Below are 25,785 nucleotides of genomic sequence, written 5' to 3' on the forward strand. Positions count from 1 at the left end.
CTGAGTTGCCCTTCCTGGAGCCACAGAGCCACAGTGAAGTCTTTTTCTTGACTCTTTGGGTTCCCTGGGGTGAGATGACAGGGCAAATCATCACCTTCCAAACCTTGAACACTCAATTTCTTCACATTTCATGATGATCTAGCAAACACATCACCTTCAGGAAAAGTTCTTGTTCTTCCTGCTAATTCACAGCCTACTCCTGTGGTGTACCATCTAGTTTCTGTCCTGGGACTTAATAAATGTGGCTCCCCCAGGGCTGGTGCACAGCTTGGAGCAACCTTGCAAAACCCTTGGGCACTGTGTTTGCAGAGCATCACGGCTGGGTATGCCTGAACACTGCACCGGGGTGGACTGGCCCAAGCTACGTAACAGCTGTGTGTCCAGAAGAAAGAACACAAATTAAGGTAAAGGATTGTTAAAGGAAGGAAAAACAGGATCATTAGCTCACGTGACTCATTTCCCACCCTGATCAGGTGCTTGGTGCACCTCTGCCTGAGGACTCGGCTGTCAGGTCTGGAACTGCTCTGGGGTGGTGACAGCCAGGATTTGGGTACCATGCTTGGAGGCCAGGGGGCTGTGGGGTGGATTTAGTGGACCGTGGTGGCTTGGTGGTGGCCCAGAGCAGAACCAGTGGGGTGTCTCTCTCCCAGGCACCCACATCCACGACTTCGGCATGGAGCTCACCAGGAATATCTGTCAGCCTATACAGAGATGAAGCATGCTGTTTTCTGCCAACAGCAAGGGCAGAGTGTTCCTTTGGTATCGCAGTGAGGAGATAACATATCAGAAAACCGTTCTTCTCCCCACAAGCCAGTCCAAAAACTGCTGAATCAAAGGGAGATACTGAATGTGACCTTGAAGTGATTACTCAGGCTGCCCGTGCTCAGTGCTAGCTGGAACATTAACCCCTGGAATTAGGAGACATGGAAGAAATGGTGGTGGAAGAAGAAAACAGCACCTCCTGCGATGTTTGCCTGCTGGAAGCTGAGTAGAATGGAAAATGTCACACGTGGTCCTATCCTTAAATTCCCTCGAAAACTCATGGGAGTTGGGGAAAGCAAAGGTGTATTGCTCAGGGGGGTTTTAAATTCTCTGCAAGCAAGAGCAAGCTGCCACTGTCTCAGGGATATGATGGCTCCTGAAGACACAACTCTTTGAAGAAAACATGTTTTAGCAGCTGGTGGATTAATGCATGATGCAACCAAGCTGGGGCTCAGAAGGAAAACAGACAGAAAAAGCAAACGTTTAAAAGCTGAGAGTATGTCCACATATTTAAGTTCTTCTTCTAGTGAAGTTTGGAAGCCCTTGAGACTGATATCCCATGAGAATTCAGATTCACAGCAGGATGTGGAGCAGCAACCATCTTGCAGCCTGGTCAAGCTGTGATGAAAAAACAAAGAGGGAAAATCCTTGTTCCCGTAATCCTCATGCACCACAGCTGATCTGTGTAATCCCGGAAAGGTTATTTTGAAGATACAGGCACTGTTAATAACTTATTAAAAAAAAAAAAAAAGGCATGGAAAAAAAACAAAACACACCTGTTTTGCGATAAATGTTATTGATCTGTTCCTTATCTTACACAGAGCCTGACTCATGGGATTGTAACAGCAATACTTTTCAAGCTGGACCTTTCAACTTGAAGTAGATTTCAAGCAAGGAGATGTTTCTCTAACCCCTGGGACTGGCAAGGGACCTCAGGTACAAGCAGAATTGGATGTACAGAAGCCTCACGGCATCCAGAATATAGACAGAGAACCCCTAATAAGCTGCATAGCAAGGTAAGTTTGCATGAGATGTTGTTGTGATTTCATAGTACAAATGTTTACTTCTTTTGGTATTGAGCTGTGTAATCACTTGGAAAAACAAACAGAATTTCGTATCATGTAGTCATGTTTTGGGATGGCGCTGCAATATCCATCCTCTGGGCAGGTTGTGATGAGTTGCATCTAGCTGGCAATTCCAGCTTACAGAATAAAATGCAAAGTCAAAAAAGGGAGGAAGGAAACCTGTGATATTAGATTTCTTGCCACTAGAAGATTAGCTGGGTGAAATCCAGCAGTGAGCACAGCTGATTTATCTTACCATGGCAAAATAAGTTGATAGAAAGGTCACCTATTGCAAGTCTGGGTGACCAGTTGGCTTGCTGGTGGTGATATTCCTTGTTGCCATGCTTCCAAGACCATAAATGCTCTTTTCAGTGGTTCTGCAGTAAGATGATCTACTAACACACCCAAGGATGCATGAAAATGAGCAAAACTATTTTAAAGGCTTAATTTAAGCTAATTTAAAGGCTTTATTTGAAAGGCCTTGTATGGATGTTTCCAAGAATGGCAAAAGGCACATCTTTGGTACAACTGCCCGAGGGAAGCTCTTGATGCAAATCTCAGATACCAGAACAGGGCAAACTGAAAGTCACCTTTTTACATAGGAGAAAATAGTACATTTTCCCATAACCATATTTTGAATATTTTTTTCTTGTTAATCTTTAAACTGAGGTGGGGTAACAATATACACAAAGGAAATCCAAAGATCTCAGCTCTGGAAAGCTGTCACAACCACCACTTTTCATATCCTGGAGAAAGCTGCCTTTTCCCATGCAATGGGGGTATTTGCTTTGCCCTGGGTTTCCTAAGTTAACCATTATTATTATGAAAATATTGTACACACTGAGCACGAGCAGCAAAAATGTGGTGAGGCTTCAGGCCGCAGCACCTCTCTTGGTGATTATAGGATCTGATGAAAGATTTAGGGTTTTATTCGAAAGATTTTTTCAAAAGAGCAAGCAAGGTGTCCCTGTAAACGTGGATGCCTAGTGACAGGGAGCAATTGCTGCACATAGCAGATATGATTTTGCTGTCTTAAGCAGAATGGGTAAAAAAATAAAGATATCTGTCACCGCTTCCCATCCGTATCACTGCCTACTCTGCCCCACCTGGGGGACACACGGGGTGGGGAATGCAAACCATGGCCAGCTCGTGGATCACCTCGGGGCTGACCCCTCTGCCTCTCTCACGGGCTCCCCTCTGCTTTTGCAGGGCCCCCTGACATGTGTGGAAAGAGGCACAAGTGCTCCTTCTCCCGCCTGGAGGTGGTCCTCATCGTTCTCCTGGCGCTGATGATAGCGGTGACCGTGGCACTCCTCGTTCTCCACTTTCTCACCCAAGAGAACAGCTCCAGCAATGGCAAGTTAAGCTACTTCGGTACTGCCCATCACAGCTCTCTGCCATCCAGAGGGCTTGGTGGGGTGGAGGGAGGATACAGGAGGAGGGAGAGGAGATGCAAAAGCGTCCGATTTCATCTTGTGGCAGCAGGGTTCAGGAACCTTTTTCAGGGCTGCTGGCCAGTGACAATCATCCCAAAATGAAAAAATAGCATGGTGGTGTCTCATTCCCAAGTCATTTGCAGACTCAAGCCATTACAAATGTGCTCTCCCCCACCCCCACCGCCCCCTTTTTTTTTTTTCAGAGGGCACCAATTTTTGCATAAACCTGGATATTATCCTGGTTTTTGGCTGCTCCCACAATGAGGCGATGTGCATGGCATGCCCCGGGGCCACATGTTCAGGTCAAATTAATCCATTCCCACCTGAAGCAGTTTGCTCTTTTTGGAAAGTTTAGAAATATGTTATTTAAAAAAAAAAAAAGTCAAAATGAGCTATGAAGCTTCTTTCTAAACCCAGAGAATGAGAAACTGAGGAGCTTGGCAGCACTTGCAATCCCACCACAACTCGCTTATTCCCTCCAACCCCATCACCAGGCATGGGGCAGCTGGGTGGCATGAGCTGCCCCAAGAAACCCTCAATCCACTTCTAATATACCCCACACTTGTTTTCTGGAGAGAGAAAATATCATGGGGGTACAAAAGAAAAGCAAAACCAAAAAACACAGCAAATCAATCCAAATGAAAAGAAAAAAAAACACAACAACACACAAGCATTTTCAAGCTTTAGGTGTTTCCATGTGGTAGGAGCCCTTTCCCAGAGCATTGCCTGATTAGTCAGCAATGAGGACTTCCACTTCCTTGATTTTCTTCTTGAGTTACGTGGAGTTCATGCTTCCCTCTAGTTTTTAGGTTGTAACGTGAGAATTTTGCACAAGCGCCTTTCCTCCACATTACATCTCTCTGAGGAGGAGGTGGAGCAGCAGTAATTTTAATGGGAACCCCTCCCCTTCATTCACACTGCTTTGTCTCTCTGCAGCTCCTGTGCTCGGTCTGTGGCCGATGAGAGTGTTTTGTTTCTCCCCTGTTTTAAGTAACAGTCTAGGAAAGGCCGTGGTGGGAAGAGCAAGTGTCCCCTTTTCCCTCTGCCCAGCCTCCAGCTGCCCCATCTGGCCAGGGAAGACTTTGAGCACAGATTAACTGCACGAAAATATTTTTCCCACGGTGTTATCTCAGCCTCCAGTGATTTGTGGCTGTGGGATTTCCTGAGGCGCAGAGAATTTATTTATTTATTTAATAACCCTCAATGGCTTTTCTTCTGTGACTTTGTCCAGATGCTCTGTGCATCCCGTGGAAGCCTTTTCGATGACTGGGATGAGGCTCAGCCTCCTTTGAGGGGCCTTTTCTGTGTCGTTTGGTCCAGGGTCATTGCCCACAACTGCTTGCTCTGGCGCTGCTGTGCCCCCCCACCCCCCGCTTTTTTTTTTTTGAGACCAGGACACCGGCATAGGACATGGACTTTGTTTTTGGTGAAAACACCCTTATACCCTGGCTTCTGTTTTCTGCATGACAATGGTGAATTTGGAGAGACGATTTGGAGTCAAGGAAGCTAAGCTTGTTTTCCCCCCTGCTGTGAATCACTGCACATTTTACACAGCTCAGTGATCCCATGTTATGAGCTCTGCAGTTCTTCACACCTGGCCTGTTATTTTCCACCCTTAATACATTAACAGCATCAGCAAATGCTGGCCATGTTGGCCAACAGCTGGAAACCCAAGCAGACAGTATCAGCCAGATCCCCTTGTTCACAAACTTCTAAGTCCTCCAGGGATGTGCAGCAGGTTCCAGGCATGCACACCCTGTGCACAAAGCTGTGTTGACTCTTCCTTCCCTAGTTCTGCTTGTTTGTGTGGCCCCTAATCTACTATTTATTCTTATTATAGATTATGATGACCCACTACCAACCCAGAAACCAACAAATGGTGTCTCAGGAGGCTACTTATTGGGTGCAGGTCGAGCAGATTGTACAGGGCCAGTAGCAGAAATTCCTCTGGTATGTATGGGGAATTGAGCATGGATTCAGTGAAATACTGTTATTTTTTCATCATCTCTGAGTATTATTATTTTTTTTTTCAGAACATTTGGCCTAGAGGCCTTGCCTTAACAAATGGTTGTCTTAAATCATTAAATGAGTGATAGCAGGGCAAGATAGTTGCAACTCTGAGTTTTCATCTTGAAAGATTTTTTTTTTTTTTGATCTTCTGGAAATTGACTTAGGCAAATACATGCAAATGAATCCATCTCTCGGTATTTTGTCTGTGTGGGCCTGACAGAGCTCTTTCCTTCCAGATGGGTTACGCCAATCCTGACCAGGTGGGCGGTGGGCTCCTCACACGCCTCTACAGCCGAGCCTTCATCGTGGCAGAGCCCAACAGCTCCAAGCGAGTAGTGTTTGTTAGCATCGACATAGGGATGGTGTCTCAGCGACTGAGGCTGGAGGTACGTGGCTGGAAGTGAATTATCTGCACGGCGTGAGCTGCCACTGGTATTAGTGCTAAGGTTGTAGACGTTGCCAGACAGTACAGAATGCAGCAGCACCTTGGCCATTTGCTTTGGGATTTCCTTGCAGAAGGACTTTGAGAAGTGTGGTGTCTCTGATGAAGAAGATTTCTCAGCAAATGATGCTGGACTTTGACCATGCTTTTTGTAGTGAAAAAGTTACCAAAAATACACATGGTGCTTGGTGCCTATGTATTGCACCACAGAGGAAGAAGGGAGATCCTTGAGAATTAGGCACTCCCTGGATGACATGGGGTGGGCTGCAAGTTGGCTACAGAGGTCTTCCTTTACAGGATTTTATTGTTTTAAGGTAGTTGACAAATCATCAGCTGTAGCCTACTTATTTGGTCACTGGCTATAGAGTATCTGATGGAAAGAAAAGAGCTGAGAGGCAGCTGAGAGATGATTTTATTTTATTTTTTTTCAAGGGTTGATACAAATCTCCACAGGTATAAGAAAGGGTTTTTAGGACCACTTCTTTCCTCTTAGGTGCTCAAGAAACTGAAGAGCAAGTATGGTGAGCTGTACCGACAGGACAATGTCATCCTCAGCGGCACCCACACGCACTCGGGTCCTGGTGGCTACTTCCAGTACACACTTTTCTGGTTCACTAGCAAAGGACTGATCAAACCATCCCTTGATGCTATTGTGAAGGGCATTGTAAAGGTAGGCATCAGCTGGACTGTTGATACATGGGCCTATAAACACAGAAGAGGTAAGGGGAGGTACAGAGCTCTTGCTGCAATGTTTATGGTAGCACCTGAAAATGCTGCAACCTTAAAATACACTCAGAGGTGTTTTTATGCTTGTTGGTGAGATCAGGTCAGATAATAAAAGCCTGCAAGTTTTTATTTAGAAAGAGATGGTTTTGCCTGATTTTGAAATATTACTTTTCATGATCATAACTTTCTAGAATTTTGGTCTATTAAAAAAACAAACAAAACCAAACCAAACAAAACAAAACAAAAATAAACAAACAACAACAACAACAACACAAAACAAACAAACAAACAAAAAACATGAAAAGCCTCCAGATTCCCAAGAAAGTGTTGGGGCCAGGCAGGGAGGGAGTTTTCCCAAACAAACTCATATGTCTTACATTCATGCACTAATATTCCCTGCCTTTTTGTTTTTCAGAGCATTGATATAGCACATCAGAACCTGAAAAGAGGAAGGCTTTTTATAAACAGAGGCACTGTAGAAAACAGTCAGATCAACCGAAGCCCGTACTCATATCTCCAGAATCCAGCATATGAGAAAAGCAGGTAGAGGCTCCGAAAATGGGAGAGAAACAGATCCCTGAAGAGAACCCTTTGTTTGGAACCATGACCCAGAGGTCTTGCATACAGTGTTTCTGGTCATTTGTAGGACAGTTCAAATGTGGAACCAAGTCCATGGCAGAATGACAGTCACCATCATGGGTCCTTGGGTACCTGCTTCCCCCAAAATGAATTGTACAAGTGGACTTGGAAGCTGTTGATGCCCCCTCCAAGCATGTGAGGCATTAGTTAAGGATGTGACCTCGTGTTTTGTTAACAGCAGTGAAAGAACGTCCTTCGTGGATGCTAGCATTTGAATCAGATGGCATTAAAGTACATAAGGTTGTGTTTAGAGGGATCTCTTCTTTCCACCACCCAGGGAAGCAGGGCCTGAGGTCATCAATGACTGTGCCTCTTCCCTTAGGTTCACAGCTGCATTAGGATGATCCTCTAAGGTCACCATGTCCTAGCAAAAAAATCTCCGATATCCTCCCCATTTTCTTGCTAAGCCCAGTGGAGTTTTAACAACACAGAATGTGACTGTTGCTCTGGTGATAACAGGATTTCCCTGCTCTGTTGTCCCAGGTATTCATCCAACACGGATAAAGAAATGGTGATTCTGAAGATGGTAGATGAGAATGGACATGACCTGGGCCTCATCAGGTACTGATTGCTGATGTTTCCCTCCAAATCCTCATAAAGAAAAGCACCCCAGTGCTGTGGTTCTAGGCTTATTTCTGTAGTTCCTTCCTGCACAAGCATGCTGACTTTCAGGTCTATGGCACTTTCTCATAGACCATTCTTCTCAGGTAGTCACCAGAGGGCCTCTGAGGCAAGAGTAAGTTATGCCGAGAGTCACTGAATGCATAAACTAGGTCAGCGTCTCTCATCTGCTCTGGGACCTTCAGCAGCCTTAGCCCACCTCCAGCTCTCTGTGTTGGGCATGTCTCCTGCCACGACCCCTGTGCTGCAGCTTGCAGAGGAGGCTGGGGAAGACGACCGTGCAGAGGTGCAGGTGAAAACCCTATGTGGTTGGAAATCAGTCTTTTAAGGCTTGTCTTGCACAACAGGGAAAGAAGGTTGCACAGGTATACCAGGCTTTGTCTGGAAGCACCACTACAGGAGCTGTACCCCAGGCTGCATGGGGCTATGTCCCAGAGCACTGGGGCCGCCCCCGAGGGCAGAGACCCCCAGCTCACACAAGAAGGGCTGTTTCCTTAGGGCCGTGTCCCATGCTGCGTCTTGTACTAGTGCCTCCTGTGCTTTCACTGTGCCTCTGGGAGCAGGGCCTGGCCCCAGAATCTCTGGGACCACTTTGGGATTCTGTTCTTTTGGTTATTTCCTTTAACACCCCATTATTTCATGCAAAACGTGCCCTTCCCAGTGCTGGGTGTCAGGTGCTGTGTTTATGACACCCATCCTATCAGCACATCTTTGTGGCAGTGCTTGGCTGCTCGAAGGTCAGAGCTCAGGGCTGGGGAAATGAAGTAAGAGGTAGTCCTGAAACCAACAACATGACTTCTCCATTTAGATATCACAAGTGAGAATCTGACTGCAGTAAGAGGAACGGGAGGGTTTTCCTCTCAATTTTTTTCTCTCCTTGTGTCACAGATGATGGTGCAAGGAAAAGCCAGGGATTTTCCTCTAAATCTTTCCAAAAATATAACTCTTGGGAGTCAGAAGAGAGTCAGTCCAGGGCTGAACTAGCTCTTGGTGGCCCTGTTAATTACAGTGCCAAACTATTGTCACCTCAGGACCTGGGTCACCAAAGTCATGAGCCTTCCAGGTCATGATGGGAGAGGATGTGGGCACTGCCCTTCTTAATCCAGCCCTGGGCACTGATGATCTGGGTTTTTGCTTCCCCAGAGGAAATTTCTATAAGCCAATTGCAAATATTTATTTCAAATAATGCATTTCCTACACATATCTTCTCTCTAGCTGGTTTGCCGTGCACCCAGTCAGCATGAACAACACAAACCGTCTTGTGAACAGTGACAACGTGGGCTACGCATCTCTCTTGTTTGAGCAGGAGAAGAACAAGGGCATGCTTACTGGAGAGGTAAGAGTGTTTTCAGAATATTGAGAATAACGGGGAAGAAAGTTCAACACAGAGGGTATGGTCAATGCTTTTTATGGGCCATAGCAGGTTCTGTCAAACACTGAGATAGGACAGCAGGGTAAATACATCAAAAGGAGGCCAAAGATGCACTTTCTGATTTATTTATTCTTTCTTCCTCTGGTGAAGAGAAATTACAAAGTGTAATTGTGACTTTTCAAGATAATAACTCCCATTTTACTCCATTTACTCCCATTTTAAGAACAAATCAAATTTGTTATGATTCAACTATTGGACACACTGGAAATCACTAGAAAGGCAAGTGGGGGATATTAGATCGTGTACATTGCATCTGCAGTATGGAATCAAGCCTGTGGTCATCCTCACTTGTTTTCCGTGGCTTCCAGCCAGTTCTGTCTCATAGTCTTCATTTGTCCAAGAGATTTGCCATCCCCCAGGTCCAAACAGATCTCCTTTATTCCCCTGAATTATTTCCCCTGAGATGTAAATATGGACAGGAGCCAATCTCACAGTCACTTTGAGTCGTGTGTTAGTTATGACGGTGTCCTGTGTGCATCTTCAGCAGGTACCTTGAAACATTGCTCAATTCATATTTTAATATTCTGGGCAGGGGAACATGTGTGGTTCATACGAAGGATAAAAACTGAAGAAAGTTTAGACATGTTCTGCTTGCAAACCTTTCTTTTTATAGCGGGTTATCTAAAAGCTTTTAAGAAGACTTGTCTCTAGTGTATAGTTATGGGTGCAAGTCAATGCAAGATGACATGAACACAGACTAAGTATGTGTGGAAGTGTTTGCAGGATCCAATATTCAGTTGTGCATTTTGCCGGACACATTTTGTCTAGCAGTCTTACAAGAGAATGTTTGAAGAGCTGATTAGATATTAAAATAGCTGGTGTGGACATATGCTGCTTCTAGACGGGGTAGAAATGAGAGGATCCATTGTGAGAGCTTTGCTCAGCTGATGCTCAGTGCGCAACCAGCCTTGCTTCTCAAGTACTGCTTGGCGTGAACTTCTGTGGTCAGATCCACTGGCTCTCACTCCATAAATCTGTCATGTTGATAGCGTGGAAGAAGAAAAATCCAGCTCATGGTGTCACAATGAGCCATTAGCATGTGATCAGGAATGCAAGAACAGGGGAGGTGGGGGAAGAGCTGCTGCTGAGATGAAAGGTGGCAGTTACATACCCTGTGACCTTTTCTCCCTTACTCTTCCTGTCCCTAGCTCGTGGTACACTCCTGAATCCCTATGCCAGTACTCCCAGTCACCTCAGAAACATTTACCAGCTTGCGTGCCAATCAGCTGGCTTTAATACCTCTCTTGAGGTTGTGCTGCATGTTTGCAGCCCAAAGAGAAAGCCACAGGGGATGTCTGCAATCGCTGCACGTCACTGAAATCTGTCTGACCATGTCTCTATTTTGCAGGGATCTTTTGTTGCTGCCTTTGCATCTTCCAACCTGGGAGACGTGTCACCCAACACCAAAGGCCCGTTCTGCGTAAACACAGGGGAATCGTGTGACAACCCACAGAGCACCTGTCCCGTGGGGGGGGTACGTATGGATTACTCGATCTACACTAAATTATGATGGAGGAGAAAAACTCAGGCTAGAGCTGCAAATACAGAGCCTTGTGATGGACCATTCTGCATGAAAAAGACCTCTTCTGGACTATTCTGGATGCCCTTTTCAGAAACCTACCGTGTCTTGTCTTCACACCGTTTTCTGATCATTCAGCCCAAATCCATATTTGTCTCACTGCAAAGCTTAGTGTTGCAATCTGGTGCCCAAATTTTAGATGGCTAGCAAGAAGCTATTAGCTTCCACATGATGAAAACCACTCATGCACTCATCCACTTTGCAGTGCCACATGTTATCCATATGAACAGATCACTAGTATTGAAACAGATCACTATTATTGAACCAAATTTCTTAACAGGCAGCGATGTGCATGGCCATGGGTCCTGGTACTGATATGTTCGACAGTACAAGAATTATAGGGCAAAATATCTACTCAAAAGCAAAGGTAAGTGATGTTTCATTTTACAAATGCATGTGAATGCTGTTATTACAAAAACAACCACATATTCATTTGAGCAAATTTCTTGCACCTGTTTTTTATGAATGTTTGTAGGTTTAAATTACTTTAAAATTCATGTTTATACACTTAAGGAAAATTTCCTGATTATTCAGAAAACATACACTTTTATTTAGATATGTGATTATAGGACTCAGAATTTGAAAATGTTGATTTTGAAGTTTTGATCTCTCTCTTCCTGACTGCTATGTAATCTGGATGTTGCTGCCTTATAATTGCCCATCCCCAAGAATGCACCTCATGATGGGTCATGATGGGAAAAAACACTGGTTGCGAAGCCTCCCAGGACAGCTCAGCAACACCATCACATACCACTTGTTAGCTGACTTGGCATTGCACTCACAAACTAATGCAAATGTGAATTAAAAACTGCTAGCTTAAAAACCCTGGAAAGATACTCATCTTGCCATGCTTGACTTTGCATTTACTCATTGTGGTCCACCTTCTTGGCTCCATTATGTAGCCTATGTTCTTGGGCCCCAAATTCACTTAAATTAACTGTTTTCCATTCTATGGATTCGAGTAATTTGCGAGTTGTCAATGGGCGGATCTTTTTTAGCACCATTTCAGGGACAACAGCTTGTAGGAACTGGAACAGGTCCAGTGAGAGCAGAAGGCTTGATGGTGGCTATTTCCTATTTAATTGCCATTTCGGATGCTTGCCCTGAAGTCACTCCAGGCTGATCATGACTTGTAAGCGAAAGCTTGTCCCAGTCAAGGTGCCTGGCATAGGTATCAAGCGGAGAGGGAAAACATTGCTGTCATTTTTAACACTGCAGACTCAGGGTTGTCAAGGGCTGTGTCCTCTGCTCTTTCCTGCAGTTACAGGAGATGTTACTAAACCTGTATAACTTCTGGCAATGGTGTGTACCAGCTTGAGGCATGTGTGTCAGGAAAATCATCTGCTGAAGAGCTGAATGATGGAGATGTCACCCATACAGTAAATGCATAGTCAAGTCCATGAGTTTTGAAGCAATTAATGCATTTGACTGCATCTTTGTCATAGAAAACATTTGTTTTGGTTGGTCTTAGACACGAAAACTGCAGATACTCTAACAGCTCCTGTAATCAACAGTTGCTTTGCCTTCTCTTTGAGCTATGAGTAATACGGGTGAGGAGGGAGGGAGGGAGGGAGGGAGGAAGGAAGGAAGGAAGGAAGGAAGGAAGGAAGGAAGGAGGGAAGGAGGGAAGGAGGGAAGGAAGAAAGGAGGGAAGGAAGGGAGGGAGGGAGACAGGGAGCCATTCAGGTGGAATAGGTGCTTGCTTTAACTGTGAAAATCAAGGTGCACACAGAACTGCTGACCAGTGTCCCCCCCATGTTGCTTGGGACAGGAAAGCTTGCAGGACTCTGGGGACATGGGATTTAGAGACAGGATGACAGAAACAACAGAGCTTGGGAAATATGCTCCTGCAAGAGGCCACTGCAAGACATCAACTGAGTGTAGAAGTAATTCATATTGCTGAAGCTCAGAAGACTAGGGTGCCTGATTTCTTCTTCCTCAAGGATTTCCACACACTCTGGAGACTTTCTGCTTTGACAGGAGGCCTTCCCTTGGTTTTCTGCCTTGGCTGCTGATTGCTGTCTGTGTGTCCCTTAGGAGCTGTATGCCAATGCTTCCCAAGAGATCACAGGACCTCTCAGCTCAGCTCACCAGTGGGTGAACATGAGTGACGTCCAGGTGGAGCTCAATGCCACGCACACAGTAAGAGTGGGAGCTACTGGGGTACAAGGAAGGAAAAACAGCTATGTTCTCATAGCAGGATCTGGCAAACTGGAAGAAACTGGTTTTAAAATCTCTCTCATTTTTTTCCCCTTTTTGGTTAAGGTCAAAACATGTAAACCAGCCTTGGGATACAGCTTTGCTGCAGGGACTATTGATGGAGTGGGGGCTTTCAACTTCACACAAGGTAATTTGGAGAGTGGATGTCAACATGGCTTTGTGCAAATGAGGAGGACACAGGGCACACAACAGGTGAATTCAAACCCTCAGACCTTTTCAGAGAATATCAACATGTGGTTAAATCTCCAAAGGGACGCTTTTAGGAAGGTGCGATCAAGTTTGTGTCCATTGCAAAGCTTCTGGAGGAAGGATATATGGGGAGGAGAGTGGGGAGGAGAAAGAGTGGACTTCAGGGCAGTCTTTCCCATTCGTTCTCATTACCCTAATGCTGATGAAATGGGGCTCAGCTGGGCTAAAGCCTGGCAGAAACCACACCAGAAAAGGGAGATAGTTGGAATCCACTAAGAAATAGCCTATCTGACATAAGGAGGGAGTGGGCAATATATGGTATTTCTGCCTGATAGCTGCTGGGGAAGTTGAAAGAACAGTGTTTAAAAGATGTTTTCCTTCAAGGCTCGGTAGAAGGGGACCCATTTTGGGATCAAATCCGTGACCAGCTCCTGGGACAGCCATCCAATGAAACGAAAGCTTGCCATGAACCCAAGCCGGTTCTCTTTAGCACTGGAGAGGTAAGGGCAGAGCTGGGTGTGCACTCTGGTAAGTGCTGGAGTGCCCTGCTGAAACGCAGTCCCTATCAGCACTGTGCCAGCCTGCATGGTGAAGGACAAGGACCAAGAGAGAGCTGTGGGGATGCTGAGGGCATGGTGGAGTGGCACTGGGCTCAGGTGGGCACACCATGGGCTGGAGGCCTCTGCTCTGACCCTGCTTGTGGCAGGACCAATGTTCCTAGCTGGCCCAGGGCTGTCCCTGGGGATGGAGGCCGCTTGCCACCAGTCCCGTGCCCCCAGGGACAACCCACTCCCCAGGAAGGGCTATTTCCTCAGGGCACACAGAGATGGAGCCCCACCACTGCCAGCCCCTTCCCAGGGGGGTGTGCTGTTCCAGGGACAAACTCAGCGCTGTCCTTACTGAACTCTCCCAAATCCTAGTTAAATCTTTCAAAGAAAATCAATGCCACGTTTCCTACCTGCTGTCCTTTTGGCATTAAGGCAAATGCACCATAGTGGAGTGGGATCATATCCAAGGCCCTTTAGAGCACTTTAGAGGATGCCATCTGGATGAGGTGATTCATCATTGCTTTCATGTGTTCCTTTGATGTGCATCATGAGATTTTGTCATTCATGTTATGCCCCTGGTAAATCACTCCTCGAAAAACTTTTTGGCTTGCTGTAGCAAGATTTTGCATTTTGTTTGCCAGAGCTGTGCCACCCTCAGGTTCTTCTTGTTCTTAATTGCCTTTAGCAGACTCCTTCATATTTTGTGTAGTCTTTTTTTTTTTTTTTTTTTTTTTTTTTTTTTTTTTTTTCTTTTAAGCTGAAATACTCCTGTAGTGTGCAGTTTGTATCTGGCTGCTGCAAGGGTGTTGAGTCTGGGTGTGGCGTGGTCCCTGCTATGGGGTGGTTTGAAGCCAGGGTTGGGCTGCAGGTGGCTCCTTTACAGGGCTCCCTGAGCATCATGTAGAAGGAGGTAACCATCGTTTCCCATTGCCACCAGGCTCCCTCATTCACTCAGTTTTGCCATTCTGCTCAGATGATCGGCCTTACCAGTCATAACACTGTGTCCTTCCCTCACACAGGTGGGAAGTCTCTACTGGTGAGGACTCTGTTTCTGGGTGCTACTCTGATTTTATTTACCTACTTTACTTTAAGCTGCCCCTCCGCCAACACTTTTTCACAGAATCACAGAATTTCTAGGTTGGAAGAGACCTCAAGATCATCGAGTCCAACCTCTGACCTAACGCTAACAGTCCCCACTAAACCATATCCCTAAGCTCTACATCTAAACGTCTTTTAAAGACTTCCAGGGATGGTGACTCCACCACTTCCCTGGGCAGCCTGTTCCAATGTCTAACAAAGACATTTTTATTTATTTATTTTTATAGACATATTTTTAAAAGACATTTTTATTTATTTATTTTTACCTTACCCATGTAGTTTGCATGTGTCTCTCCTTCTCTATCTGTTGCGGTCAGGCTGCTTGCTGTACATGTGGTGTAGGAGGTGCACTTTTTCATGTCCCTGTCTATATTATGGAAAAAAAAATATTTTCCCTATTTATCACTAAAGGAAGGAAAACTCTTCAGCTATCTCTTTTGTTATTGTCCTATAAAAGTCATATACTTTTTTTTTTTTTTCATCTCAGATGACATGGCCTCATCCATGGCACCCTGATATTGTGGATGTTCAGATCGCTACCATCGGATCATTGGCAATTGTTGCGGTTCCTGGAGAGTTTACGTATGTATTCTTTGGTCTTGTTCTACATATTGCATCTGAGAGCATTTCATTCAAACTACCTGCAGTACTCCTGTGTGTGGGTACATAATCTAATGCATAAAAAGGGGGGACAGGATAAAAATTGTCCTCGACATAAGACAGCAGTGTGAACACTACATACATATGTCCACTGCACTTAGATTCTTGCATGTGTTCTTCTCTGGTTGCTTTGGAACTCCCATTTTCTTCTGTATGTTATAAACTAGCCATAGAAATGAATGAGATGCGATCAAGCTTCCAAGATAATTTTAGCTGTTCATAGCAAAATACAGTTTCACTGAAATGAAAGGAGTGTGTTAACTTTGTTTTTTCACACCATGAATGCTGGAACAACAAATTGCACTGATCGCTGATGGTACAATGGTGATAATCTGAATAGAATAGTGATTTATTTATATCATTTTTCTTCTATCTCACCCCACCCTGGGGTGCTTCCAACCTCAACTTGGCTGTGATGATATACATGAAATGTTTTGAGGTGTTTTGATTGGGTTTCTTGAGAGGAGCCCTGAGGGTGCTTTAGCAAACCCCAGAGAACCACTGCATGTGCTGAATGAATTTCTGGTGGCCTCCCCTCTGTTCTGGTGTGCTGCGTGTCAAGCAAGCGATCCCTGCATTTCTGGGTATTGATGCCATTCCCTTAATGTCCCTAGGACCATGTCTGGACGCAGACTACGGGAAGCTGTTAAATCTGTAAGTTGCTGAGGAGGACGTTTCTTGAGAAGGCTGTGGATCTGGAACTTCACATTTCTTGACCCTTCTGTTTTTTCCCTTGTCCCCTTCCCAGCTGGGGTCCTGGGGCTCATTTCTTATGGAGCGCTTCTTCTCACACTTGCTTAACACTCATTTTTCATGCACTTACTGACGTGCAACAGAAATTAATATCCTCCCCAAAAGAAGCAAATTGATTGGGTTTCAATCCATTAAGTCAAAAGAAGTTAGTTAATTCTGTATTAGAGTGGTATATCTCCTTAATCTCTACCAGAATTCTGCAGCATGAAAACTGTTGGAAAAAATGGCAAATGTATTTTTTCTGTTTTCTTGATGGATATGTCTTATTCTTAGCTTTGGTCTGAATACTTAATCTTGCCTGCTGCCCCCGAAGCTCACTGAGCCTTCTTCGCATAGTTTCATTGCCAAGGTTTTTTTCCAAGAACACAGACATCAGACTTCAAAAAAAAAAAATCCTTAAATTTATTGCATTCACTGGAGCATGAGGTCATTTATCCTTTTTCATGTGGGAAGCAAAACCAAGGTATTAATATATGCAAATAACACTGGTGGAGTTGCTTTCATGAACATCCAGCCCCCTACCCACTGTAACTTCCTATTCTGCCCTGGTAAATAACAATAATATAATAATATAATTGTGCATAAAGAGGTTGATACAAGGTGAGTGATTTATCTCCTTTTTTAGGAATTTGATTCTCATGGTACAGCAGGAATGGATGTCGTAATTGCAGGGCTGTGCAATGTCTACACCCATTACATTACCACCTATGAGGAATACCAGGTAGTTGAGTTCAGTTTTTACTATATGGGATGATAATTCATGTGAAATTGTGCAATTTTTCTCTTGCCATGAAAAGCTGAAGAATCTGTGATACAAATCCTAAAATGGCCTTCTTTATTCTGGACTAGTTGAAATGTTGCAAGTGCCAAAACAGTTTCCTAACCATAGCTGGAAAATACTTATGTGGCTTTAACGTGGAAATAGTCAGAGGTACTGAAGGAAGCTCCTCTGAGCTTGGGTCTGGATTAGTTTTTCTCCTCATGACCTGGATGAAATTATCTTCACAGGCTGGTGAACTGCAATAAGAAAGTTTCGGAGCTGCAGGGTCATGATAAGAGCATGAACTGCAACATCAGATTGCTGTGGAAAAGACTTACAAGAGAGCTTACAAGACCCCTGAAGCAGTTTTAAGGGTCCCTCCAAGGCAGGGTAGATGCCATGCTGAAGATGTGGGTAGTTGGAATGATTTAGAAACACTTACCTGGGAGGAAAGGTGGGAAGAAGTGGGGTTGTCCAAGCTAAAAAGTGGGAGAGAAAAAGCCTTCAGAAGAGCAAAAGAGCTCTAAGAAATGGAAGAGTGACAACAGGGCCTCCCTGCCTGTGATGGATGGGAGAAGAATAACCTGAAGTTGCAGCAGAAATACCTAAGTGAGCTGAGTTTTGTTGTCCTGTAGCAGTAAGGGGATTGAGGTTCTTCTGGAAAACAACCCCTTAAATAAGGATAATAAATTAATTATTAATCATTAAATAAACCCTTGCAGGTACACTACAGTGCTAATCTTGTCCTAGTGCAGATGGATGAGCTGCATGATCTGCTCTAGAGCCCTTCAAACCCTCCTTTTCCAACTTTGTCCTTTCCTAGGTTCAGCGATATGAGGCAGCATCAACTATTTATGGGCCACATACCCTTTCTGCCTACCTTCAGCTGTACAGAGGACTTGCAAGGGCTATTGCTACGGTAATCAAAATTTTCTGTATGTCATATGTTGCTAGAGGCATTTAAATCCCATAAATGGTATTGGCTATATTTGTTTCACAGTGAGGTGGCTCGATTGCTACACTCTTTTCTCATAAGAAACCCACTTGAGAAATTCTCTTATGCTATAAAAATATTTCCTATAATGGGAGTCTCATACAACTTTAGAATTTCTAGGTTTTTTTTGATTCAAAGTTTAAAAAAATACCTACCTCCTCCAACCTTTCTGTATGCTCTGAAGTTGCTGTTTTCCTACCAAGGTATAAAAACCAGCTGTATTTTTGCTGTATGTGACAATGTCACCATTCCCTCTGAGGACCATGCAGATAGAGCAGAACCTGCGGGTGGGAGCTGCCTTTTGAGGGCATGGGATGGATATTCTGCCTGATGGGCTTTGGGAACATCAGCAACAGGGCAACAGGTGTCTTGTGGGTATTGGTCCTGCATGTGGAGCACAGACGAGGGGGCTCTTGCTTGCTTTTACATTCACTGTGTTGCTTCTGCTGTTAAAATCTGCTTGGACCAACTTAATTAGATGAAGAGCCACAGCATGGGTGTGATTCAGGGTGGAGGTCATGTTTATCTGTATTTGAGTATAATGAGCACCTCTTCCCTCCCACAGAACACGGTTCAGGATTTGCCGAGTGGCCCAGAGCCCCCATTTTTCAATATAACTAACTTCACCTTGGTGCCTGCTGTCACTTCCGACAGGACACCGGTGAATAAGAAATTTGGGGACGTGCTTCAAGAAGTGAGACAACACTATCGAGTGGTGAGAGCTTCATCTGCTAAAAACTTTTTAGAAAATCATCCTTAAATACTTACTTATCTTGCTAAAAATTCTGAATTTTCTAGAGTGTTGTAGTGGACGTCAGAGAGCCCTCTTGAATTTTAAAAACCATTTCAAAATGCTTCCCAGCTTCCTTACCTTTTAGCAATGAAGCAAACTTAAGCCTTGAACATGAAGCTTGTGAGTGACCAAGTTTTATTTCTATGAGACAAACACATTAGTGATTTTATGAAGCAGCAGTACTCTTCAGATCAAAGCAGCAGAAAGGAGGCAGTTTTCATGCCAATGTCATTGTACTGAATGGTTAAAATGTGTGAATGAGGGGAAAATAAGTCACCATAGTATTCAACATGAAGAATATTTCCCCTTCTGTTTCTACATAAAATATAATTTGATGATGAAATGGGCAAATGTTGTACAGTGATGTCTTTACAAGCAGAAATCAGGTAACCTCTGATATCTCTGGTGAGAATGTAAATGAAATAAAAAAAAATATGTTAGAAAGGATTTAGTTTTCAGTCTGTAAAATTTAGATAAGTTGTTCAGAGCAAGGATTTTCATCTCATTGCTGTCTCCAGCATTAAGGTAGGAAGAAGGCAGGAAAGTATTCTTAAAGGTTTACTCATTTCCCTCCCTCTTTTGCACAGAAGTTTTATGTACTGTGGTGTTCATCCCACAAGCAGGAACAAGGATTCACAATATAAATTGTCCATTGCTGCTGCAACAATTGAAATTATTTAAAGACAAAGAGCAAATAAAATACTTCTAAGGTGTCTTCAAAGGATGTTTTTAATGTGCAATGTGCTGCTTAGCCTTTAATATAAATTTCATTTTCCTCCTCAGGGAGAAGTTGCTAAAGTAACTTTTGTAAGTGCCAACCCTAGGAATTCTGCAGAGAACATGGTAAATATAACAGAATCACAGAATTATCTAGGTTGGAAGAGACGTCAAGATCATCGAAGTCCAACCTCTGACCTAACCCTAACAAGTCCTCCACTAAACCATATCCCAAAGCTCTACATTCAAACGTATTTTAAAGAACTCCAGGGATGGTGACTCCACCACCTCCCTGGGCATCCCATTCCAATGCCTAACAACCCTCTCAGTAAAGAAGTTCTTCCTAATATCCAACGTAAAACACCCCTGGCGCAACTTAAGCCCATTCCCCCTCGTCCTGTCACCAGGAACGTGGGAGAACAGACCAACCCCCACCTCACTACAGCCTCCTTTAAGGTACCTGTAGAGAGCGATAAGGTCGCCCCTGAGCCTCCTCTTCTCCAGGCTGAACAAGCCCAGCTCCCTCAGCCGCTCCTCGTAGGACTTGTTCTCCAGGCCCCTCACCAGCTTCGTCACCCTTCTCTGGACTCACTTGAGCACCTTGATGTCCTTCTTGTAGCGAGGGGCCCAAAACTGAACACAGTACTCGAGGTGCGGCCTCACCAGAGCCGAGTACAGGGGGACGATCACCTCCCTAGCCCTGCTGGTCACAGTGTTTCTGATACAAGCCAGGATGCCGTTGGCCTTCTTGGCCACCTGAGCACACTGCTGGCTCATATTCAGCCGACTGTCCACCATCACTCCCAGGTCCTTCTCTGCCAGGCAGCTCTCCAACCACTCATCTCCCAGCCTGTAGCTCTGCTTGGGGTTATTGCGCCCCAGGTGCAGGACCCAGCACTTGGCCTTGTTGAACTTCATGCAGTTGACCTCAGCCCATCGGTGCAGCCTATCCAGATCCTCCTGCAGAGCCTTCCTACCCTCCAGCAGATTGACACACACACCTAACTTGGTGTCATCTGCGAACGTACTGAGGGTGAACTCGATCCCCTCATCCAGATCATAGATAAAGATGTTAAAGAGGACTGGCCCCAGTACTGAGCCCTGGGGAATGCCACTAGTGACTGGCCTCCAACTGGATTTGACTCCATTCACCATGATTCTTTGGGCCTGGCTATCCAGCCAGTTTCTAACCCAATGAAGTGTATGCCAGTCCAAGCCACGAGCAGCCAGTTTCTTGAGGAGAATGATGCTGGAAAGGGTGATGTTAAGGATTAGTTAATATTTAGCTACTGCCTCTGCCTTATGCATTTTACTCTTCGATGTTCAGGTTTCAAAAGGAGTAATTTCATGTAATTTGGAGCTTTTTTTTTTTATAGCTGGAAGTTCACAAGAACATAGTTTCTCCCACAGGCATGTGCTTTTGGAACTCACACCACCAGAATACTTTTGCAGCAAAGTCCTTGTCTGGTTGTGAGAGACCATGTTGGCTTGTATTTGGTATACAAAACGTAAAATCCACACTCGGTCCGACCATCAGTCACTACAGACCATCCATGGTGTCTTCACACTATTGAGGTTAAAGGCACTCTAGTCCACATACTTTTCTCAGTATCTAATGCCCTTTCAGTCTAAACAATGATGTTCTCTAGTTTCCATCTTACCAGCTCTGTGCATTGTTTTAATAAAACAAAGAAAAGTAGAAAAGTACATAGTTCATCCCATCACTCATCAATCCCATCATTCATCAGTCATCTTAGATAGAAGCTGATAGTTAATTACTTTCCTGTTCATTCTTGTTTTAATGATCAATTTCTCTGCTTCATTTGTAAGTTTAAGTTTTGCCAGTGAAATATAAGCACTTTTGCTAGTAATTACTGGATTTGCCAGTAAAACACACAGAAGCATAGCCCTGTCTACAGTTGAAATGACACAAAAGAGTAGGGACATGCCTGTTCATTCAGCATCTTGCTCATTCTCTTGTTTTTACACAGACCGAACACAACTTCCTGACAGTGGAGACATATGTCAATGGTTCAGGAAAATGGCAGGTGGTACGGAACGATGCCTCCTGGGACACCAGGTGAGTGACCCTAACAGATTTCACTGTTTCACAATCTCAAAAAAGTACTTTGAGTTTAATTCAACCTGCTCAATTTCAGAGCTCCCAGCCCTAGGTTGGTCTTGTCCCTTCAGATGATGCTCTCTGGCGATGGACAGGTCTACATTCATCTGGTTAACATCCAGAGCACAACACTTAGCCTTCCCCTTGGTATAACTTCTACAGTGAAGGCTTGTAAGTTCAGAAAAGGTAGACTGAAGAGCAAGAATTAGAGAAGGATCACTCAATTTGTTCATAGCCTACATCCTTCCATCTCCTGTATGCTGCTGATGGCTAAGATACCAATGAGAGGTTCAGCCAGCAGTAGGGTTTTTATGGGAATAGACTGGCTGGCTTTGCTAAACATCATAAAGTAGAAACAGTCAACAATTTAAAAAGTTTATAAGAAAATAAAATCAAGGTTAGAGATATCAGTCATAAGGAAGAATATCCATTAAGCAGCAAAGATGATGGCACCTTTCAGAGCTACACCAGAAGCCCATATATGAAATAGGAATACCAAAGGAATCCTTTGCCAATTTTTTCATTCTGAAGTTGCTTCCCTGCTTGAATAAACACAGTTGCTTGCTTATCTGTTCATGCAACCAATCTATAAGAACACACACCAGTAAGAAAGTGGAAATAATTCGTCTTGGGATCTTCCAACCTTGCAATGTAACAAGTAACGTCAGAAATCAGAGGCAACATTCCCAAACAGAAAAGTCTTACTCTTAATTTATGGAGAGCATTTGGTAGGGCACAAGTGCAACCAATTGCTCTCTAAATCTAATCTGGTAGCCAGGCCTCCAGCCTAAATCCACTGCCTCCCCTTGGCATGCTCTCATAAGGTAACAGGAGCAAGCATGGTCCTGGCTCTCTGAACCAAGAGGTGATGTACTGCTCCTGTGCTCTGTATGGATTCCTGGCCTACCTCAGTGTGGGAGATTTAATCTACCAGCATCTGGAGCTTGGCATTTCTAAGCATTTAGCCTCTACTTAACACTAACACTTGTTATATTGTCCTTCTCATTTGTTTCCTCTTTCCATTCACCCTACTTACATAAAGGCAGCACAGGCATTTTATCACTGGTATGCACATGGCATAGATGATATGTAGCTCTGCCTAGAAAGACATCTGAAAAGATGTCTCCTCCTGCCCCCAAACCAACAAGGTTACTAAAATCTCAGCTGTGAACACTGAAAAAGGTTAATAAAATGTCTCTCAAAAGGACAAAAAAACATAAAAAGGACAAAACTTTAAGAATGTGCTGCCATGATGCTGAAAGAGAAATCTAGGCTTATTGTTTTAATTCCTGAGAAAGGTCAGACTTTGGATCTTGCTTGCTCTGAATTATGCTTAAATATTTCTGCTGATAAGGATGAGGAGTTGTTTGGCCTAAAGGAGCTGAACAGAAGGCAAAGCAATGCAGATAGTAATGTCTCTTTTCCTGGTGCCCCAGAAAAAGTATAAAAGAACACGAGAAAGGGGAAATGGTTTTGGTAACAATAAAAACAAGGCAGTCTTTACAGTACCAGTACATTCAACTTGAAATGTCAGTAATCACGGTGATAGGAACAGGAAACATCAAGCAGTTTTACTAGATGTTAATGAAGTCAGACTTTTTTTTCAGTACTGGGGAAATTAATGTACAATACTGTTGAACTCAATGGCATTGCAACAGGAAAGTAACACAAGGGAATGCATTATTATTCATTAGCTCAGTGTTGCAAAGTGTTAAATAGTTTATAAATACATCTGTAAACCTAATGTAAATCTTATTTTCAGGTAACCAACAGATATGAAGGTTTATTTATAGGAGGAGCGGCTTTTGGTGAAGGAGACAGCTGTTATCTTCCCTTTGTTTTGCACTCCCCATTGCATCAGGGACAAACTCAATGCAGACTTGACTTTTGCTGGGTGCTATCTTGGTGTTTACAATAGAGAAGTGTTTGGCCAGATCTCACATCTGCAGCAGGGGCAGTGATCACTTTCATAGGGCAGTTCAGGAGGATGGGCTGAGCTAGAGACAGCAATCTGTCTGGCTCTGCCTTTAACAAACAGTCAGCAGAGATACGATGTGGTGGAGCTCATCTGCCTGAAGCTCTTTGCAGGTGGGATCTGATATGAGTTGTGGTCCTTGTTCAAAGGGCCTGGAGGGTGGGATGCGGGGAGGAAGGGTGATGGTACAGGTCAATCACAGTAGCATTTGTAGGTCCCATCATTACGTACAGACAGGGTCAGACTGGAGGAGGTGTGGAGCGTAGAGAGCAGAGACCTCGGGGTGGAGGTCTCTGCTCTGAGCCAGCTGACAGCAGGGCCAATGCTGCTGCTACAGCAGGTTGCTCAGGGCCACGGCCAGGAAAGCCGGGGCAGACCCTGAGGATGAAGATCCACCACTGCTCAGGGCCTTGCTGTCATCTCCTAACACAACATTGCACTCTGCAGTGATAAAGCCAGTGCAATCCACAGCCAAAACCTCAGACAAAAGCAACCAGGTTGATACACAAACCATGTGTCAGCCTGTAGTCTCCACTCACAACTGATGAAGCCAAATTTTCCCCATTAATCACTGTTTTCCACAAAGTAAAGTAATGTCTGTAAATACTTATTTCAATATTCTCACTAAGACTGCTGTAGTGAAACTCTGTTTCTCAACATTGACAAAGAATTAATGTATTCTGATCATCTGCTTCCTTTGGTTAAAGCCTTGAAATGGGGGTGCTATTGCAGTAGGACTTGAAAACTCTCATTAAGATTTCTTGGTCCGTTTCTTTTTATTTAGAAAGACTAAGAGCTAGTAAGAATGCTTTATAATGTTATTGTTTCCCATTTCCCACCATGGGGTGTGAACTTACTGAATCATTTCTGCTGTGAGCCAGAAATGTGTAAAGTTACAGAGTACTGTTAGCACCCACTGAATGTCTGGCCCAGGTACAACTTGGAGATACCCGATGCTGACAGTATCAGAAAAAGAGAGGGTTAAACTTCTTCATCTCCCCAAGAGGTGCTGCATCATGGCTGGCTGAATAATCCCCACCACCAGACATGGGGATCTTTTGTGTGGCTGTCTGTAGTGTTAAGTTTTTGCACAAGTCTGCAAAGGAAAGGAGTTTGATACGGAGACAGATGTCAGAAGCCTTGAGCTCCACTTTGATGGATTTTACCTGTCACCTTCAGTAAATCCTCAGCCTCTCGGCTCAAAGCTTCCCCAGTGCAGCAAAGACTGAACTTGTTTATATTGCTCATGAGGGGGTGTTGTATGGGGTTATGATATGGATTTGGAGATGTAGGAAAACTTTGGTAGAAATATTTTGTTTTGTCTGCAGAAATGACCTTTGACTTGTGGCCATATTTCCATATACTTTTCAGCCCTACTGGGTTTTGGATTGACTTGCTAGTTGCTGCTCTGGTGTAACCTCAACATATAAGCAAAGGTTAAAAGAAACTCTTAAAATATACTTTGCTGTAGGGCATTCATTTCCTTCTGCTTCATTTAGCCAGTGTGAGCTCTTCTGATATTAAAACAAATGCAAAATGTATTTTCTTGCTGACTGCAGCTTTTGGTTTGTCTGATAGGTTTTACTGGACCAAGGGATCATTAGGTCGGAGCAATGCGACGATTGAATGGCACATCCCTAATGACACAGAGCCTGGCACCTACAGGATACGGTACTTTGGGCACTCCAAGAAAACTGGCACTACACTCATGCCCATTAATCCATTTGAAGGCGTATCCTCAACGTTTGAAATCACAAGTCTGTAGGTGATCTTGTTCATTAAAGGAATTGTTTCCTTTGAACAGTAGATTTGATATCTGTGATGTTGCAATGCACACTGGGGAGTTTTCTTGTGGAATATGTGACTCTATACATCATTGCTGTCCCTTGTGTGCTGCTCGTTATCCTTTGCTGTGCAAAGCTTAGCTTCTTCAAAATTTTGACTTTTACCTGCAATTCAACCTTACTAGTTCGATATATTTTCATTCAAGCTTTTCCAGTCCTGGATGGATCTCATTACAGTTGATTCTTATTATAATAAAAAGTTAACTGTTTTTCTTTAGTCATTGATCAGATGCTTATTGATTGTGAATAGGCTTTCAGAGGGAATTATTGCATGACAGGAGCTAATCCAGACCATAAAATAGTCCATAAAATTGAGCCCAGTCCATAAAGCTGGGAAGAGCTGCTGAATTCACAAGACATCAAAAGAAAAGCCTCCTCAATTGTGCTCAAAGTAATTGACA

The 25,785-nt window shown here is 44.0% G+C and overlaps 1 protein-coding gene across 1 annotated transcript; it reads left to right on the forward strand.

The window, feature by feature from the left end:
* The first annotated feature begins 615 nt into the window (after window positions 1–615).
* Window positions 616–25,601, forward strand: LOC101802423 (putative neutral ceramidase C). The gene is made up of 21 exons (XM_072040280.1): window positions 616–1,778; window positions 3,036–3,182; window positions 5,103–5,212; window positions 5,509–5,658; window positions 6,208–6,384; window positions 6,856–6,983; window positions 7,563–7,640; window positions 8,916–9,036; window positions 10,481–10,606; window positions 10,992–11,078; window positions 12,749–12,853; window positions 12,977–13,058; window positions 13,505–13,620; window positions 15,254–15,348; window positions 16,041–16,080; window positions 16,805–16,900; window positions 17,763–17,858; window positions 18,499–18,648; window positions 19,510–19,569; window positions 21,435–21,523; window positions 25,119–25,601. The coding sequence occupies exons 2-21, from the start codon at window positions 3,047–3,049 to the stop codon at window positions 25,303–25,305; spliced, it is 2,229 nt and encodes a 742-aa protein (XP_071896381.1). The 5' UTR covers window positions 616–1,778; window positions 3,036–3,046; the 3' UTR covers window positions 25,306–25,601.
* Window positions 25,602–25,785: the final 184 nt, after the last annotated feature.

This window comes from Anas platyrhynchos, chromosome 6 (genome assembly GCF_047663525.1).
Source record: "Anas platyrhynchos isolate ZD024472 breed Pekin duck chromosome 6, IASCAAS_PekinDuck_T2T, whole genome shotgun sequence".
Taxonomy (NCBI): domain Eukaryota; kingdom Metazoa; phylum Chordata; class Aves; order Anseriformes; family Anatidae; genus Anas; species Anas platyrhynchos.

Excerpts from the sequence above, each read along its gene's own strand:
- LOC101802423 (XM_072040280.1), top strand. The coding sequence starts at position 3,047 with ATGTGTGGAAAGAGGCACAAGTGCTCCTTCTCCCGCCTGGAGGTGGTC. Across the intron at positions 15,349-16,040 it reads GCGGTTCCTGGAGAGTTTAC|GACCATGTCTGGACGCAGAC; the intron begins GTATGTATTCTT and ends TAATGTCCCTAG. Across the intron at positions 19,570-21,434 it reads GGAATTCTGCAGAGAACATG|ACCGAACACAACTTCCTGAC; the intron begins GTAAATATAACA and ends GTTTTTACACAG.